This window comes from Danio rerio, chromosome 3 (genome assembly GCF_052040795.2).
Source record: "Danio rerio strain M-AB ecotype USA chromosome 3, GRCz13ab, whole genome shotgun sequence".
Lineage (NCBI taxonomy): Eukaryota > Metazoa > Chordata > Actinopteri > Cypriniformes > Danionidae > Danio > Danio rerio.
Window position 1 is genome coordinate 13,277,501 of NC_141023.1, and position 17,500 is coordinate 13,295,000.

A 17,500-nucleotide genomic window follows, 5' to 3' on the forward strand; every position below is an offset into this window, starting at 1 on the left:
TTATACACTATATGTGCAAATATTCTCTTGTTGGCTGTAGTGCATTTGTGATCTTGGATCTCAAAACTAACCCTATGCTGCATGTGTATATTTTTAGCAAATTGATTGGGTCAAAATGATCGATTTGTCATTTATGCAAAACAATCATTGGACTCCATAAAGATATTTTGTAAAATTCCTTCTGTTAATATATCAAAAATATTGATTATTAATGTGTATTGCTAAGCACTTCATTTACACAATATTTTCCCGATAATTTTTCCTTAGTTTTTTAAAATATATTTATTACTTTATTTATTTATTTATTTATGCATTTATTTATTTATTTATTGAACCACCAGATAACTTATTAAAATAGTATTTCGACCAAATGTTGTGCTGCCCTAACAATGCAAAGCTTTCCAAATTTCAAATTGTGGTCCAGGATCATATATAGATATTGAAATCTCAGGCACGATTGCTGTCAAATAGTCATATGTTCAGGTAATAATGTGTGTTGATGTAATAAAGAGACAGACAGGGAAAATGATCTTGAGAATAATTAATTTAAAGTCAACATGAAACTGCATTTGCCACACATTTTTCTTCTGTATCATGACGTTTTAGGATTATTGGAACACTTTAGATTAGGGCAGGGGTGTCCAGACTCAGTCCTGGAGTGCCGGTGTCCTGCATAGTTTAGCTCAAACATCCTTCAAAACACCACCTTGAAAGTTTCTAGTATACCTAGAAAGAGTTTGATTAGCTGGTACAGGTGTGTTTAATTAGGGTTTGGACTAAAATATGCAGGACACCAGAGCTCCAGTACCAAGTTTGGACACCCCTGGATTAGGAGAACAACCTTACTAATAAGAGTTTCATCTCAAATGCTTTATTATGATTATTTCAATAACTAAATGACTCATTTTTTTGTCTTTGCACACAGTGCTTAATATTTTACTAGTTGTTGTTGTTTTTTTCAAGATACTTGTTTTAGTTAAATACAGCAGTTAAGGTAAACAAACAAATTATTCTTGATGTTTATTTCAAGTTTTATCAATACATTATTTATTATATTCGTATTTTAATATTTTTAATCTAAAATAATCTTAATAATGTTTCTGATTATCAGATTATTGATAAGAAACGAGTGAGAAAAGTATGATTTTTAACATTTTAGTGAGATTCACCCCTTTTTATTAAGAGTTTTTACTCAATAAATGGCACAAATGTTTATTTTATCATTGTGTGTGTATAAAAACGTATATTCTGAGCTTTCAATTAAATTAAGTTTCTGTCTTTAATAATTATTGACCAAAAATATTGGTATGGTAAGGTATTGTTAAGGTATCCATGAAACCTTACATATTTATTACAAAACATGAAAATAATTTAAAGCATTATAATTATTACTATTATTATTATTATTATTATTATTATTATTACTTATGTAAACTTTCACTGTCTAATAAAAAAAAATACATTTTCATTTTTATTGCAACAGTATTTTTAATGGTCCTAAATATTCATGTTTCTCATGGATCATATCACATAAATATTGGTATAAATAAGACAAAAGTTTGAAGGAAAATACAGGAACATGTCTAAAATGAACTATTTACTAAACCACAATTATTTATTATGAACTAAACAACACAATCTCATGGCAATGCGAAACATTTTGTCAATTTAGTACAATTTGCTCGTATCCGATGACGGAGTTTCGGAGTGTGGTCAGGCCAGGTCATTTTCGTACGACTAAACTTGTACAAATTAGCCACTAAACTGACAAAATGTAAAACAGTTAGGTTTTCCTGTGAATCCGTAATTTTACGTAAAATTGTGTAAAAAAATAAATAAATAAATAAAAAAGTACCTGTAAAATAATGGTCATTAAATTACAGTAATTTACCATAAAATAACAAATGTAAATTACAAAAATGTAACAGAAATTTAAATAAAAGGAAATTTCTGCAATTTAACAACCATTATTTTACTATAATTTTCTGTAATTTAATGGCCGTTACTTTGTTTTTTTTTTCCGGCATCCCACCTGTAGGAAAAAAACATAAAATTAAGGATTTTTTGTTTTTTACAGTGTATATTTCGATTAAAGTTTATAAAGGCAAGTAAATGAACAGTGCACATTAACAACATGGATAAGGAAAGCGAAAAACTCAAGTGTTGATTTTATGTTGACTTTAAAGCTAACTACTTTAAATGCTGATTTTTTTTTCGACAGGGATTGTTCTTTTAAGTTTTAGCTTACTGTTTTTGCTGCTGTTTTATTCTGTGACTACATCTAATGTTACTCTGAACTGAAATGTCCTTTAAATGTCAATATTGCTGTATTTCCTCCAGATTGTAATAAGCCGTATCTCTTATGCACTTTAAGGTTCTCTGCTGTATTTGGTTGCAATTCACACCCGGTTTGGGAAAACTAAAAAGAAAACACCTTGTTGCCTTTTTTCAGTGGCCTTTAACTCTATCTGCTGCCTTTTCAAACGTCTTTTGTGTGCAAAAGTCTTTATTTCTAATAAATATTGTGCAAATTTTGTAATTTAGGCCAGTTGGTGTTGTTCATTCAGCATGCTAACTAAAGATAGACTAGGACTGGGTAAAGTTACTTTGAAAAGTTAAATATTGTAATCTTAATCTCATTTAATAACAATAACATGACACATACAGTTGAAGGCAAAATTATTTACAGTTCTCTGAATTTTATTTTTTAAATATTTCCCAAATGTTGTTTAACAGAGCAATGAATTTTTCACAGTATTTCCTAAAATATTTTTTCTTCTGAAGAAAGCCTATTTGTTTTTTTTCGGCTAGAATAAAAGCAGTTTTAAATTTTTTAAACCATATTAAGATCAATATTATTAGCCTCTTAAGGTATATATATATTTTAGATTGTTTTCAGAAAAAAAACATTATTGTACAATGACTTGCCTAATTACCCTATCCTGCCTAGTGAACCTAGTTAAGCCTTTAAATGTCACTTTAAGCTTAATACTAGCATCTTGAAAAATATCTAGTACAATATTTTTATTAGAAATGAGTTATTAAAACTTATGTTTAGAAATGTGTTGGAAAAAAATCTTTCCATTTAACAGAAATTGGGGAAAAAATATAGAGGGGGGCTAATAATTCTGACTTCAACTGTGCTTTCACATTAATTTCTTTAAACTATAACCGAGTCACCTATTTAGTAACTTTACCCAACACTCTAGCACTCTAGACTCAACTGTTTTCTAACATTCTCCATTTATAACAGTGGAGGATCTGGAGAGGAACGACGGCAGTGCCGAGCGACCGTACCTGATGTCCGAAAACCTGCTCAATGTGCTAAAGAAGAAGAACCAGGCCAACTAATCCACTCTGATGGCTCAGGTTTATACATGTACAGTGTGTTTTCTAGAGCTGGAGAGAAACCAGAAGTGCCTGAAGTCATTTTCATTGCCGTTTATCGTGCCTTTGAGAGCCATCATTGTGCCTTTTGAGAGATTATCATATAAATTATGAAATGCTTTTAAATGTGGCTGACTAAATTAAAAACCAGGAATGATACCAAAACTATTTTAGAAGCAGAAATAAGTGACAAGGCTACTTGTGTAGAAACTGCCACACTTTTTAAATGCCACTTTAAAGGAAAACTACACTGTATGGAAATAGGCTCATTTTATCAAGTCTTTTAGAGTTAAACAGTTGAGTTTCACACACTGAAAATTTTACACACTGCAATTACACATTTTTTTTAAAGGTAAGTTTTTGCGAATAATTTATATATGGGCTAAATTTAAACAAATTGAACTAATTTGTTTTAATTCAGCACATATATAAATTGTTTGCAATCTTTTCCCTACAGAAAATGTAGTAAATCCAGTGAATAATTTTTTTATTGCAATTGTTTAATCCATTCAGTCGATTTTGGTGTCGCTTAGCTTAGCATAGTTCATTCAATCAGATTAGACCATTAGCATGTCGCTCAATATAAAAAAAAATAAAGAATTTTTATTAATTTTCCTAAATTAAAATTGGACTCTTCTGTAGATACACCGTGTACTAAGACTGGCAGAAAATGCAAACTTGCTATTTTCTAGGTCAATATGGCTAGGGGTTATACATATGGCGTAATATTAGCAACTTTTGCCATACTTTGGCTGCAGCAGGCACAACAATATTATGTTTTGCTGTTCAATACTTAGCTGACTGTTTTGAGCTGCAGCATAAAATCATTGTGCTTGCTGAAGCCAAAATTGTTGAAACAACTTTGTTTTATTTATTTATTTATTTTCTGAGTGAGTGAGATGCTAATGGTCTAATCTGATTCAATGATCTATGCTAAGCTAAGCTAAAAGACCCCCAAGATCGTCTGAATTCATCGCAACAATTTTATGCTTCGCTGTTCAACACCTAGCTGTCTACTGTTTTCAGGTGCTGCATGATATCATTGTGACTGCTGCAGCAAAAATTATTGAAACACTTTTTTGAGTGAGATGCTAATGGTCTAATTTGATTCAATGATTTATGCTAAACTCAGCTAAAAGACACCCAAAATCGGCTAAATGGATTGCAATATCATGCTTTGCTGTTCCATACCTAGCTACTGGTTTGAAGTGCAGCATAATATCATTGTGCTTGCTGCAGCCAAAATTGTTGAAACAACTTTGTTTTATTATTATTATTTTTTTGAGTGAGATGCTAATGGTCTTATTTGATTTAATGATCTATGCCAAGCTAAACTAAAAGTCGCCCAAGATTGGCTAAATGGATCGCAATCATATTATGCTTCGCTGTTCAATACATAGCTGTATACTGTTTTCAGATGCTGGATAATATCATCGTTCCTGATGCAGCAAAAATGATTGAAACACTTTTTTTTTTTAAAGTGAGATGCTAATGGTCTAATCTGATTCAGTGATTTATGCTAAGCTAAGCTAAAAGTAGACCCGTCAGACCCGGAGAAAGGCAGAATGGATGCGAAACTGATTTAACTCAACTTTTTAATTGAAGGAGAGTTAGAAAATTAGCCTTTTTCTTTAAAAGTGTAGTGTTTCCTTAAAGGATTTTTTTTCCTTAAATGTTCTGATTTACATTTGGATGTTCAGTTAATTGTGTTATGGTGTTCATATTTGTTTTTTCTATATAAATGAAAGCGATGCAGTGTTCACGATGAGGTTGGACAGGATTGTATCAAAGCATTTTTGTTCAATATGTTTGCAGTATAGATGGATAAAAGCTGTTACTGATTAAATATTACACATCCAATGTTTATGATATTAGATTATCCGTTTGTGTACTGTACATTATGATGAGAAGTGCCTGTTTGTATGGCTGTTTAAAGATGTCTTGGCTTTAATCATGCTCCTGACTTTATTTAGTGTTTTAAATGTTTTGTTACATGCTGATATGTTTCGATGTTTGGTAAATAAAATGTTTTCTACAATGATCGTGTAAAAAATTGCTCATGAGACTCTAAAGTTGGTATATTGTATGGTCAGTGGTTAATGTAAAGTGGTCAGATGTTCAGCTTTTAATAGTTCACTCTTTAACATAAAGCTTATTTTTGGGGATGGTTTTATGAAATTCCTTTAACTCGTGAAACCTCTTCTCTGCATAATATGTTGTGCGAGTTTTTCTACAGGTTAACACTATGCAAATAAATTTGTAATTATTTTGATAAATGTTCACTTTAAGCTTCATAGGGAAAACAAAAACGGTTCTTCTGTGGCATCGATGTAAAAAAAAAAACTAATATATGTTTTGGTACTTGTTTGATATCTAAAGAAATGTGTTGTAATATCAGGCGCACACACAAGGTGTTGCTGTTTACCCATCTAACATGAAAAAAAAGTTTTTGTTTTTTTTGCAGTTTATTAGAGTGGCTTCTGAGTGAATATTTCTCCTAACCCAAGGGTCTCAAACTGCTGACAGGTAATGCTTGAATTATAAACATCATGTTTGTTGTCCTAAAATGCATATATACAACAGGTTTGCACTTTCTGCTTGTGCTTAAATGTTAAAATGGCCCTCCTATGGGTTATGAGATTAGGTTCAACTTTATTGTCATTACACATGTGCAGTACAAGGTAATGAACTGCAGCGATTGCATCATTATTGCATCGAAATGCAATGACTTCATCATTATCAGTCATTGCAATGTCTCCCTGTCAATTTTAGTTTGAGACCCCTGTCTCACTGTGAAAAATTATTACTTAAATAAATTTGACTTTACTTAAAATAATTAACTATTTGTTGACTTTAAATGTGTAAACGTCTTGATTTTAAAACAATAGTTGACCTTACTTAAAATAAGTGAGTAAACCTGTTGATTTTAAAGCGATCAATTCACTTAAAAATCAGCATGTTGATTTTTAAATTGATTAGTTGACTTTACTTAAATGAGTAAACCTCTTGATTTGACGACAATTAATTTAATTACAATAAGTGAGTAAACCTGTTGATTTGACAACATTTGACTGTACGTACTTAAAATAAATAAATAAACCTGTTGATTTTTAAACGATTAGTTGACTTTACTTAAATTTAGTAAACCTGTTGATTTGACAACAGTTATTTGACTGTACGTACTTAAAAAATAAATATGTAAACCTCATAATTTTAAAATGAATAGTTGACTTTACTTAAAATAAACGAGTACATCTCTTGATTTTAAAATAATGAGTTGACTTAAATGAGTACACTTTTTGATTTTGAAACGATTAGTTGATTTTACTTAAATTGGGAAACCTGTTGATTTGACAACAATTATTTGACTGTACGTACTTAAAATAAGTGAGCAAACCTTTAGATTTTAAAATGAATAGTTGACTTTATTTATAATAAGTGAGTAAACCTGTTGATTTTAGAATGATTAGTTAACTTTACTTAAAATAAGTGAGCAAACCTCTTGATTTTAGAATGATTTGATGACTTAAAATAAGTGAGTAAACCTGTTGATTTTGAAATGAGTATTTGACTTTACTTTAAATAAGTAAATGTTTTAAAATAAATAAGTAAACCTCTTGATTTTAAAATGAATAGTTGACTTTACCTAAAAAAAAGTGAGTAAACATCTTGATTTTAAAAGATTAGTTGACTTAAAAAATTGAGTAAACGTATTGCCTTAAATCATATAAGAAATTAACTGTACATAATTATTAAAAAAATATTAAATCAACCTAACATTTCTAAGTTACAATGGGGTTACTCACTTTTTTTAAGCAAAGGAAGTAATACCTTTTGTACATTGCAGAAAATAAAAATGTTTTCTAATATGCTACCATTCTGAACAGCAGCATACACACGAGTCCTTAAATTTGAAATCACACTCCCAAAGGGACGTTCCTTTGTGCTACAAATAAGCATGGCGTTATAAAACGTGCTTGGTAACAGTGTTTAGAGGGACTGATTTCTCGCTCAACAATACAGAAGCGCAGCTCCCATAGTGACGTATCAATGCTTTCCCATGATTCCATATCTCCAGGGACCGAGGTCGTCCTGTTACACAGAAACCTGCTTTTATTTAGCTCCTATATTAGAATTCAATCCAGAGCTCAGATTTCTAGTTATTGTTTATTAGTACAGAATGTACAGTAGGTATTATACATGCACATGATGGAGAATGACCTTGTTGGTTAATATTTCAACAGAAGAAACATGTTAACCATTTCCCATAAATGTTAAAAGCACTGTCTAAAAAGATTACTTTTAGAAAAATGTTAGTTTACCTGCTCTAACTTGGATCTATTAAGTTAATTTAATTTTTACAATTATGCACAGAGCAGATTAACTTCATAATTTTAAGGCAACAAATTTGCTCAGTTTTTAAAGTAAAGTCAACAAATAGTTTCAAAAGCAACAGTTTTACTATTTTTTTTAAAAAGTAAAGTCAAAAAGTAAAGCCTTTTAAAATCAACAGGTTTACTCACTTTAAGTAAACCATTTTAAAATTTAGAGGTCCCTTTTTTAAGTCAAGTCGCCTAATCCTTTTAAAATCAACAGGTTTACTAACTTATTTTAAGTCGACTAATCATTTTAAAATCAACAGCTCAAGAGTCAGCTCACTCTTTAAGGTCAACTAATAATTTTTAAAAACAATAGGTTTACTCGCTTTAAAATCAACAGGTTAGCTCACTGATTTTAAGTCAACTAATAGTTTGAAAATTAACTGGTTAACTCGCTTATTTTAAGTAAAGTCAACAAATCTTTTAAAATCAAGGAACTTACTCTATTTTAAGTAAATTCAACTAATCATTTTTAAAAGCAACGGGTTTACACACTTATTTTTAAGTAAAATCAATTAATTGTTTTAAAAGCAACATGTTTACTCACTTATTTTAAATAAAGTCAACAAACCTTTAAAATCAAGAAACTTAGTCATTTTAAGTAGACAACTAATCGTTTTTAAAATAAACAGGTTAGCTCACTCATTTTAAGTAAAGTCAACTAATAATTTGAAAATCAACTGGTTAACTCACTTATTTTAAGTAAAGTCAACAAATCTTTTAAAATCAATAAACTTACTCAATCATTTTAATTAAAGTCAACTAATGGTTTTTAAAATCAACAGGTTAGCTCACTTATTTTAAGTGAAGTCAGCTAATTTTAAAATAAAGAGGTTTACTCACTCCTTTTAAGTCAACTAATTGTTTTAAAATCAACAGGTTTACACACTAAGTAAACCATTTTAAAGTTAGAGGTCACTTGTTTTAAGTAAAATCAACTAATAGTTTTAAAATCAACAAATTTAGTCACTTTAAGTCAAGTCGACTAATCCTTTTAAAATCAACAGGTTTACTCATTTATTTTAAGTCGACTAATAATTTTTAAATCAACAGGTTTACTAGTTTATGGTAAGTAAACCATTTTAAAATTAGAGGTCACTTATTTTAAGTAAAGTCAACTAATTGCTTTAAAAGCACAGGTTTTACTCACCTTTTTAAAGTAAATCAGCTAATCATTTTAAAAGCAACAGGTTTACTCACTTTTTTTACTCGGTCAACTAAGCACTTTTTTTTCTTTTTACAGTTCATGTCCCAACAATAATTCATTTTTATAATTTATAAGGTATATTTATAAAGTATAGATCAGTGAAATCTGCTCTCCTTTTTTAAAACCCATTTTGTACATTCGTACAGTTCTTATGGCTTCCCTAAATGAAATAATATAATAATTATAAATACTATGAAATAAATACTATGAAAATAAATGATCATTTCTTGTCCATTTCAATGGACTTCAGGTCAAAACTGTAAAATTAAAAAACTGTAAAATAAGTTTATTATTATTATTATTATTTATTTGACTTGGACATCACAATTACACTGGTGTAAGTGTTTTAGCAAACTTGCTAATTCTCAACAACTGTCCACATGAGGCTTGACAAAATGGAACTATAATTAATACATATACACAGCATTATAATTCTTTACATAAAATTGCTGAAGGCAAAAGCAGAGGCGACATGAAACAAACAAACTATCAGTAGACTACTTGTGCAAACCCTAACCCTAGTAAACCCTAGTAAAAAATACTAAAAATATTTATATTACTTTCTGATTTTAGGCTAACAGGTACATCATTCCACAGTTTGGCTTCCTTTACAGAGAAGTCAGATTGATGAGGTCTTACACTTTGGCACTAGACAGTCGCCATTAGCAGTTGCCCGTGTAACTCTGTGAGAGATTTGATGCCTACTGATTAGATCTGAAAACAGGATTGGAACGTGATTATTTAAACTTTTAAAAACCAATTGAAGATAATTAAATTTAATAAAACTATGAAAACTAAAAAGGTTATGTTTACATAAAACTTTACAGTAATGCCATTAAGTAAGTCCATAATCTTAACTGCTTGTTTATATATCGAGTCAATAGGCTTCGTTAAAGAGGCTTGTGACCAAGTAATGCAATACGTCAAGTGAGAGAATATCATTGTGTGCACAAATAATTTTGCACACAATGATAAAGTTGGACATTTAAGAATGTCAAATGTTTATAGAACATGTTCTTTACATCTAATGATTTTTGGCATGAAAGAAAAATCAATAAATTCGATCTGTATTTTTGTCTTCCAGAGATATACCTGTGCATCATAAGACTGGTCCAGGGTCACAAGTTTACACTTGCAGTTTTTTCTCAATGTAACGAGATTTACGGAGTAGTATTTTCGGGTTTTTAGTGTAACATTTAAGCTTTTACAGTGTAACATTTTCAGGTTTTTTTGTGTTATTTATTGCACATTTATTTATAGCAGTGGTTCTCAGTTCTTGACCTTCTGATCTGCACATTTTGTATGTCTCTCCAATCTGACATGAACAGTTCATGAAGTTCTGCTAATTATTTGTGTAAAATTATTAAGTCACAAAATGTGCTGCCCTATTGAATCTGAGAACCACTGGCTCAATCTAAAAGTGCTGGGTTGTTGTAACCCAACATTGGGTCAGATATGGACAAATGCAACCATTTGGTTGAAAGGTGTCATTTACATTTATTTAAAAAAAAATGTACCCAGCATTTCAGTATCCAATTTACCAAATGTGGGGTTATGAGGTCCAGGGTTGACTTGAGTGATTTGGTGGCCCTAGCATTGAAACTGAAAACATTCTCTTTCTCCTTGGAATTTTCTTCTTTTTTTTGTAAATATATTGCATGTTTAGGTGCACTATAAAACCCCAAAAGTTAAGGTATTTCAAACCATTTGAGGAAACTGATTGCAACAAACCATTAGAGTTAAAAACTAATATATACGAGTGCTGTGAACTTACTCCATTTGAGTGTATGAAGCAATCTGAGCACAGTAAAACCCAATAAATGAAGAGAACTCAAACCAACTGAGTACTGTAAAACCCAATAAGTTAAGTCAACTAAAAAAAAAGTTATTTAAAAAGTATTTAATACTTAATAAATATATGTATAAAGTATTTAAAAGGAACTTTAATATTAAAAGGAACCTTTATCTTCTAAATGTAAAATTAAATGCAATACATTCACAAACAAATTATAAGATTTTAATATAAATAAAAAACAAACAAACATTAAAACAAATTTAATTCACAATCAATCAAACTAATCTTGTCACCATTTTTTATATGAATTAAATAATTGCTGTTTTTGTCATTGGTTTTGAAAAGAAGTATCAGCGGTAAAATCTTAACACTTACAGTTATACAGATTTTACAACATATGATAGAATATTTATGAATAAGCTATTAGTATAGGCATTTTCTCGGTCAGGGCCCCTTAATTTCCCTAGGGCCCCAAGCAGCTGGTTACCAAGCTTATTGGTTAAGTCTACCCCTGATGACGTCCCAAACTGTCATTACAAGTGCACTGTTAAACACAGCTGTCAACTTTGTCAAATGAAATGAGTGTAGTTTTGAACTCAGTGTTGAAGGTAATGAGTTAATTTAATACCTCATTGCTTCAACTTAAATGGAGTAAGCTCACAGTACTCATATAGATTAGTTTTACTCAAATGATTTGTAGCAATCGGTTTCCTCAAACAGTCTGAGTTGACTTAACTTTTTGGGTTTTACAGTACTCAGTTGGTTTGAGTTCTCTTCATTTATTGGGTTTTACTGTGCTAAAATTGTTTCATTTACTCAAATGGATTAAGTTCACAGCACTCATTAGGATTAGTGTTTTAACTTAAATGGTTTGTTGCAATCGGTTTCCTCAAGCAGTTGGAGTTATCTTAACTTTTTGGATTTAACCAGTCAATATTGCTATGTCACTGACTGCGCACACTTTCTCTTTTTAATACGCAGTATATTTAAGCTTCTATGTTATGATATTTGCTTTATCGATTGCATATTTGTTTATTTATAACACTCAAAAAATGCTGGGTGATCAAAAACATGGGGTCAAACAGGGACAAATTACAACGCTGGATCCGTTTTTTTTAAATTAAATTTATATGACACCTTTTTTGAACCCAAAGTTTGCGTCTGTCCGTATTTGGCCCAGCATTTGGTTACAACAAACCAGAATAAGCGTAATGTATAAAAACCTGAGATGCATCCATCAACTGTTCAGAAACTGCATGTTCAACAATTTATCCGAAAGCTTGTTTATTCAGCTATCAGATTATGTAAAAAATCCTACTTAAAAAAAGCTGATTTTGTTGTTATAGATCACAAAAAAAAGGATCTGAAAATGGGTTTTCTGGAAGTTCAACTTGGCCTCCGCAGCAGGGGAGCTCAATCTCCCCTTGCCCTGCGAAAGGGGGGAGCCCTGAGCCCTGGGCTCATGGCTCTCTCCTGTGACAGTACACCAAACAAGCCATGTATAAATCATGAGCTAAGTGTGAACTCTTGAAATTACCAGCAAGCATTTTTTTATTTTAAAAGATGTCTAATAGACGTCTAAACAGTCATCTTGGCTAAAACAAGGCTAAATTTGGGCTGCCAGTGAAAAACTAATAAACGTCTAAGAATAGGCCAAAACTAGACTCACTGAAAAAAGTGTTGCATGCAGAACTGTTGCAAACAATTTATTTGTGTTGAATTTAAACAAACAAATTAAGTTTATTAATGTTCAACTTAATTTGTTTGTTTAAATTCAACACAGATGAATTGTTTACAACCCCTTTACGTTAAAAAATTGAGTAAATCCAAGGAGTCATCTCTGAATAATTTTTTTCAGTGTAGTAGTCAAATAAACAGGAATGAATGACTACACATATGAAGTCTCTGTCTGTGACGACTAGTCTAGTTTTGGGCTATTCTTAGACGTCTATTAGATTTTCACTGACAGCCCAAGTTTAGCCTTGTTTTAGCCAAGCTGTCTACGTTTAGATGTCTATTAGACGTCTATTAAACACAAAGTGAAGTTTAATTTTAAATTAATTTCGAGAGAAGCACGTGCTCATGATTGACCCAACTGGCCCGCATTAGCTAATCATGATCCTCCAATCAAAGGATCCCAAGTCACTACACATATCCTCATTTGCTTTCTACAACTATCTTCGTCCGGCGGAAACTCCCCTCCTCCCCTTTTTCTACCTTTATCTAGAATGGGCGGCACGGTGGCTCAGTGACTAGTACTGTTGCCTCACAGCAAGAATGCCAATGACGTTGGGTCCTCGCCTGGCCATGTGGTATTTCTGTGCGGAGTTTGCATGTTCTCACCGTGTCCGCGTGGGTTTCCCCCGGTTTCCTCCCACCAAATGTGCTCTATATTATAGATAAAATAAGCCTTAATCACCAATTAATTCACCTTGGCCTCCGCAGCAGGGGAGTTTGAGATTGACCTGAGCTCAATCTCCCCTCGCCCTGCGAAAGGGGGGAGCCCTGGGCCAGAGGATCCCTTGAGCTCATGGCTCTCTCCTGGGACAGCACGCCAAACAAGCCATGTATAAATCATGAGCTAAGTGTGAGCTCTTGAAGTTACCAGTAAGCATTTTTTTTTTTGTTTTTAACTGATGTCTAATAGACGTCTAAACATAGTCGTCTTGGCTAAAACAAGGCTAAATTTAGGCTGCCAGTGAAAATTTAATAGACGTCTAAGAATAGCCCAAAACTAGACTACTAGTCAAATAAACAGGAATGAATGACTACACATATGAAGTCATATGTCTAATTTTGGGCTATTCTTGGATTTAAGATTAGATTTTTACTGACAGCCCAAGTTTAGGCTTGTTTTAGCCAAGCTGTCTACTTTTAGGCACATAATTGTTTGCTGGGGCCATTCTTGTCTTAAGTGCAATGTATTATTACAACATGCAGAGGCTAACTGCCATTCAATTGGATGAGAAATGTCCAATCTTATGGACTACAACTTTAAATTGGGTAAAGACAAGCTGACAAATCTGCTGAAATGGATGCAAGGTCTGAAGCGGTTAATAAAGCGCGCACGGCTCTGCCAGGGTGTAAAATATAATTTGGCAAGAAACCATCAGATGATCATAAGTGACGACAGTACTCGCGTCACACCAATCCCGCAGGACACTGAGCTCTTGGCCTCCGTTGTGCACCAACCAGAAAAGCCCTTCCCTCAGGCGCTTGATTCTGATCTCCAGCCTTGTAGTTTATGGCGAGGGCAGCAATAATTCAGAAACAAGACGGACTGCCTGAGCCTTCATAATACGGGTGGCACACGGAGTACGAATCAAAGTGTATTAGGAAATGCGCAAGAGGACATTGTGGATCAGTAGCTGCTGGCTATCCTTCCTGTTTTTATATTTGGTAAATAAAGACAAATTCTCATGCTTATAATGCAGCCCTAAATGATTAAAGACACTTTATACTGTTATATAAATGTCATTATAATAATAATAATTCCTTATATATATATAGCTTTTCTGGAAACTTAAAGCGCTTTACACATTGAGGGGAATCTTCTTATCCACCACCAGCCTATACCATAAAGCATAAATAGCCTATGCATCTTTATGTACACTGTAAAAAGGCTGGCTTCCACACAATTGCTTTGTGTTGTCCCAACTCAAGATTGATCCATTCATTCATTTTCTTTTCAGCTTAGTCCCTTTCTAATCTGGGGTCGCCACAGCGGAATGAACCGCTAACTTATTCAGCAAATGTTTTACGCAGTGGATGCCTTTCCGGCTGCAACCCATTTCAGGAAAACATCTCAAATTGATCAGTTAACTTAGTAGTTTTTACCAGTTTTTTTATTTAATTTTTCAGAATGAGTTTTATACACAGCAATGAGTAGAACACACACAGAATGTGGTATTTTTAAGTAAAAAAAAGAACGAAGGAAAAAATGTATAGTACAAATTAAATAAAAAATCTGTGGTTTAATTCAAAACAGTAAAACAATATCATAGTGTGCACGGTAACGGATAATAGACATAATCAATGCCATGATAAGTCAAAGGAATTTCCAAAAGCTTCTGAAATTATTTGGATTTTTCTTTCAATATACAGTATGTTTAAACTTTTCCATAATTATGATTTCGTTAATCAGAATTATCCAGTTCTTGACAAGAAAAGGTTGTCTCGAATCATTTATTCATAATTAATTTCCTGCCCAACATTAGTAGAGGTTTAAAGACATTTCATTATATTTTTTAATCTGGACATTGAGGTGGTAGTGTGATTTATTTTACTATATTTATTTGGTGATATGTAAGCTCTGTGCAATATTAAATTGCATTTCTTTAAATCTGTTGCAGACTGAAATATTCAAGGGTAGTCTGATAATATCACACATTGTCGCATTTTAAGTTCTTACTCCCTGTCTTCTGCAATGAAACCAGATTTACTGGTTTATAGTGGAGTAAATTTTGGAAAGAAAGAGCTTGACTTCAGTATTCTTAAGAAAGAATCTATCCAAAAAGAAATCAGAGCTAGGTAAGACTGCTGTGTCTAGTAACAAAATATCTGCAGATATTTAAAGAAATCTTTTTTAGGGATATTATGCTTTAAATGTAACTCCTCAAATGGCATAACAATATCCTTATGAAAGAGATCATACAGTTGAAGTCAAAATGATTCGCCCCCCTTTTATTTTATTTTTTTTAATATTTTCCAAATGATGTTTAACAGAGCAAGGAAATTTTTACAGTATGTCTGATAATATTTTTTTTTCTGGAGAAACTCTTATTTGTTTTATTTCGGTAAGAATAAAAGCAGTTTTTAATATTTTAAATACCATTTTAAGGTGAAAATTATTAGCCCCTTTAACTTTTTTTTTGTTTTGTTTTTTGATAGTCTACAGAACAAACCATTGTTACAATAACTTGCCTCTTAACCCTTACCTGCCTAGTGTCCCGATCACCAGCAATTTAACCACCAGAGATCGCTGGCAAACATTCACACTCACATAGCACTACAAACCAGCTGGTGAATGGACTACATATTCAGTCATGCAGCACACACCTGCTCCAAGCCTCCTCTGACTAGACTTTCACAGCTGAAGCTGCTCCAGGACTGATTCATGCACTATAAGTACTGCTCAAACACTGTTACTGAGTCTTGTCTACTGTTTTAGGGACTCTACAACGCGTTTTCCATTGTCTTGTTTTTCGGTGTTTTTGGTTCTCGCCTTGTTTATTTGTTTAATCCTGTTTGCTGCCTGCCTTGTGACCATCTGCCTGATATTTTGACTACGACTCTGGATTGCCCTTATACATCTGTTTGCTCCTGTAATGACCACTGCTTGCCTGACCTCGCTAATAAACCTGCATTTGGATCTTCACCCCTGTTGTCAGCGTCACTATCCCTCGGTTACACCTAGTTAGTTAACCTAATTAAGCCTTTAAATGTCATTTTAAGCTGTATAGAAGTGTCTTGAAAAATGTCTAGTCAAACAATATTTACTGTCATCATGACAAAGATAAAATAAATCAGTTATTAGAGATGAGTTATTAAAACTATTATGATTAGAAATGTGTTGAAGAAAAATCTCTCCGTTAAACAGAAATTGGGAAAAAAATAAAGAGGGGGGCTAATAATTCAGACTTTAACTGTATATCCTGTATATTCCCAAATTAATCCAGCTACTAAATTGAAAGCCTATATATAAATATGGTAAAAAGAAATATGACTAGTCAGTGTGGATAGAATACGCAGGTTCTGATTGTACTTAAGAGATCTTCTGATCTGCGACCATGTTTTGGTAGCTATGATATAAAGTTTTCTTTACCCTTCAGGAATTTGGGTTTTCTGTTCAAGTAAGTTAAAGTTTTTACAAATTTAAATTGACTAAACATAAAGCAATAAGGTTGTCTCAAAAACAATTAAGAATTGTGCTGTTTCAACACATTTTATTTCAAATAAGTCGTTTGAACCAGCAGCAGAAGTTTTTTTTTTTAAATGTGTCTAGTATGGAACTAAATCAATGCCAAAAGTGTTGAATTAAAAAGCTTGTTGAATAATGTTCAACAAGCTTTTTAATTCAATACTTTTGGCATTGATTTTGTTCCATATAGGCCCTATCCGCTTGTTGACGTATGTAATACTGTTTCCGGGTCCAAGCCGCCATTCATTTGAGTTTTGAGTTGAATTATTTGTTTATTATCACTTTTCATTCATATCACACATTTAATTTTATATAAAGCCATAGTGTACACAACAATCTCTGGGCTTGCTGCATAACAAATACCAAAATTTTAACAATTAATAAAAAAAATGAATCACTTTCTGACCATCAGATATTAGGCATGGACACATATATTGCGATCGTGATTTTCGAAGGTATTAAATCGCTTTGTAAACGTTTATTATTATCATTTCATGAGTCTCTCCATACAGTTGAATAGAGCGTTTGGACCCGGAAGCCGATTCGCATGACGTCACACTTAACAAGCGGATATATGGACATGGTGAATCGTTTAAACAAATTAAAATGTTAAGTTCAGACAATTTAAAATATTAATTAAACACTTTTGCTGTCTAATGACTAAGTTAAATGCATCTGTTTAAGTTTTGATGCCAAAATGTCAATGTCAAGCTATAATAACAATGACAGCAGTGGGTTTTGTGTATAAATGCACAGGCTATTTGCTACAAATAGACAATGAAAGTTTTTTTGAATTACTAGATTTTTATTTG

At 32.1% G+C, this 17,500-nt stretch overlaps 1 protein-coding gene across 6 annotated transcripts in view; it reads left to right on the forward strand.

Annotated features, from left to right (window-relative positions):
* Positions 1–6,274, forward strand: part of zgc:63569 — a 56,385-nt gene extending 50,111 nt beyond the window's left edge. For 2 of the 6 annotated variants that reach the window (XR_015479501.1, XR_015479500.1), the window contains exons 22-23: positions 3,254–4,741; positions 4,917–5,425. Coding sequence is in view for 2 of the 6 variants with exons in the window: in NM_198871.3 (NP_942572.2) it covers positions 3,254–3,351 (98 nt within the window). In the remaining 4 variants the exon portion in view is untranslated. Of the gene's footprint in view, positions 1,758–3,253 lie in introns of those variants that run through there. The other 4 variants (NM_198871.3, NM_001441630.2, NM_001441629.1 and 1 more) reach the window with 3 other exon arrangements.
* Positions 6,275–17,500: the final 11,226 nt, after the last annotated feature.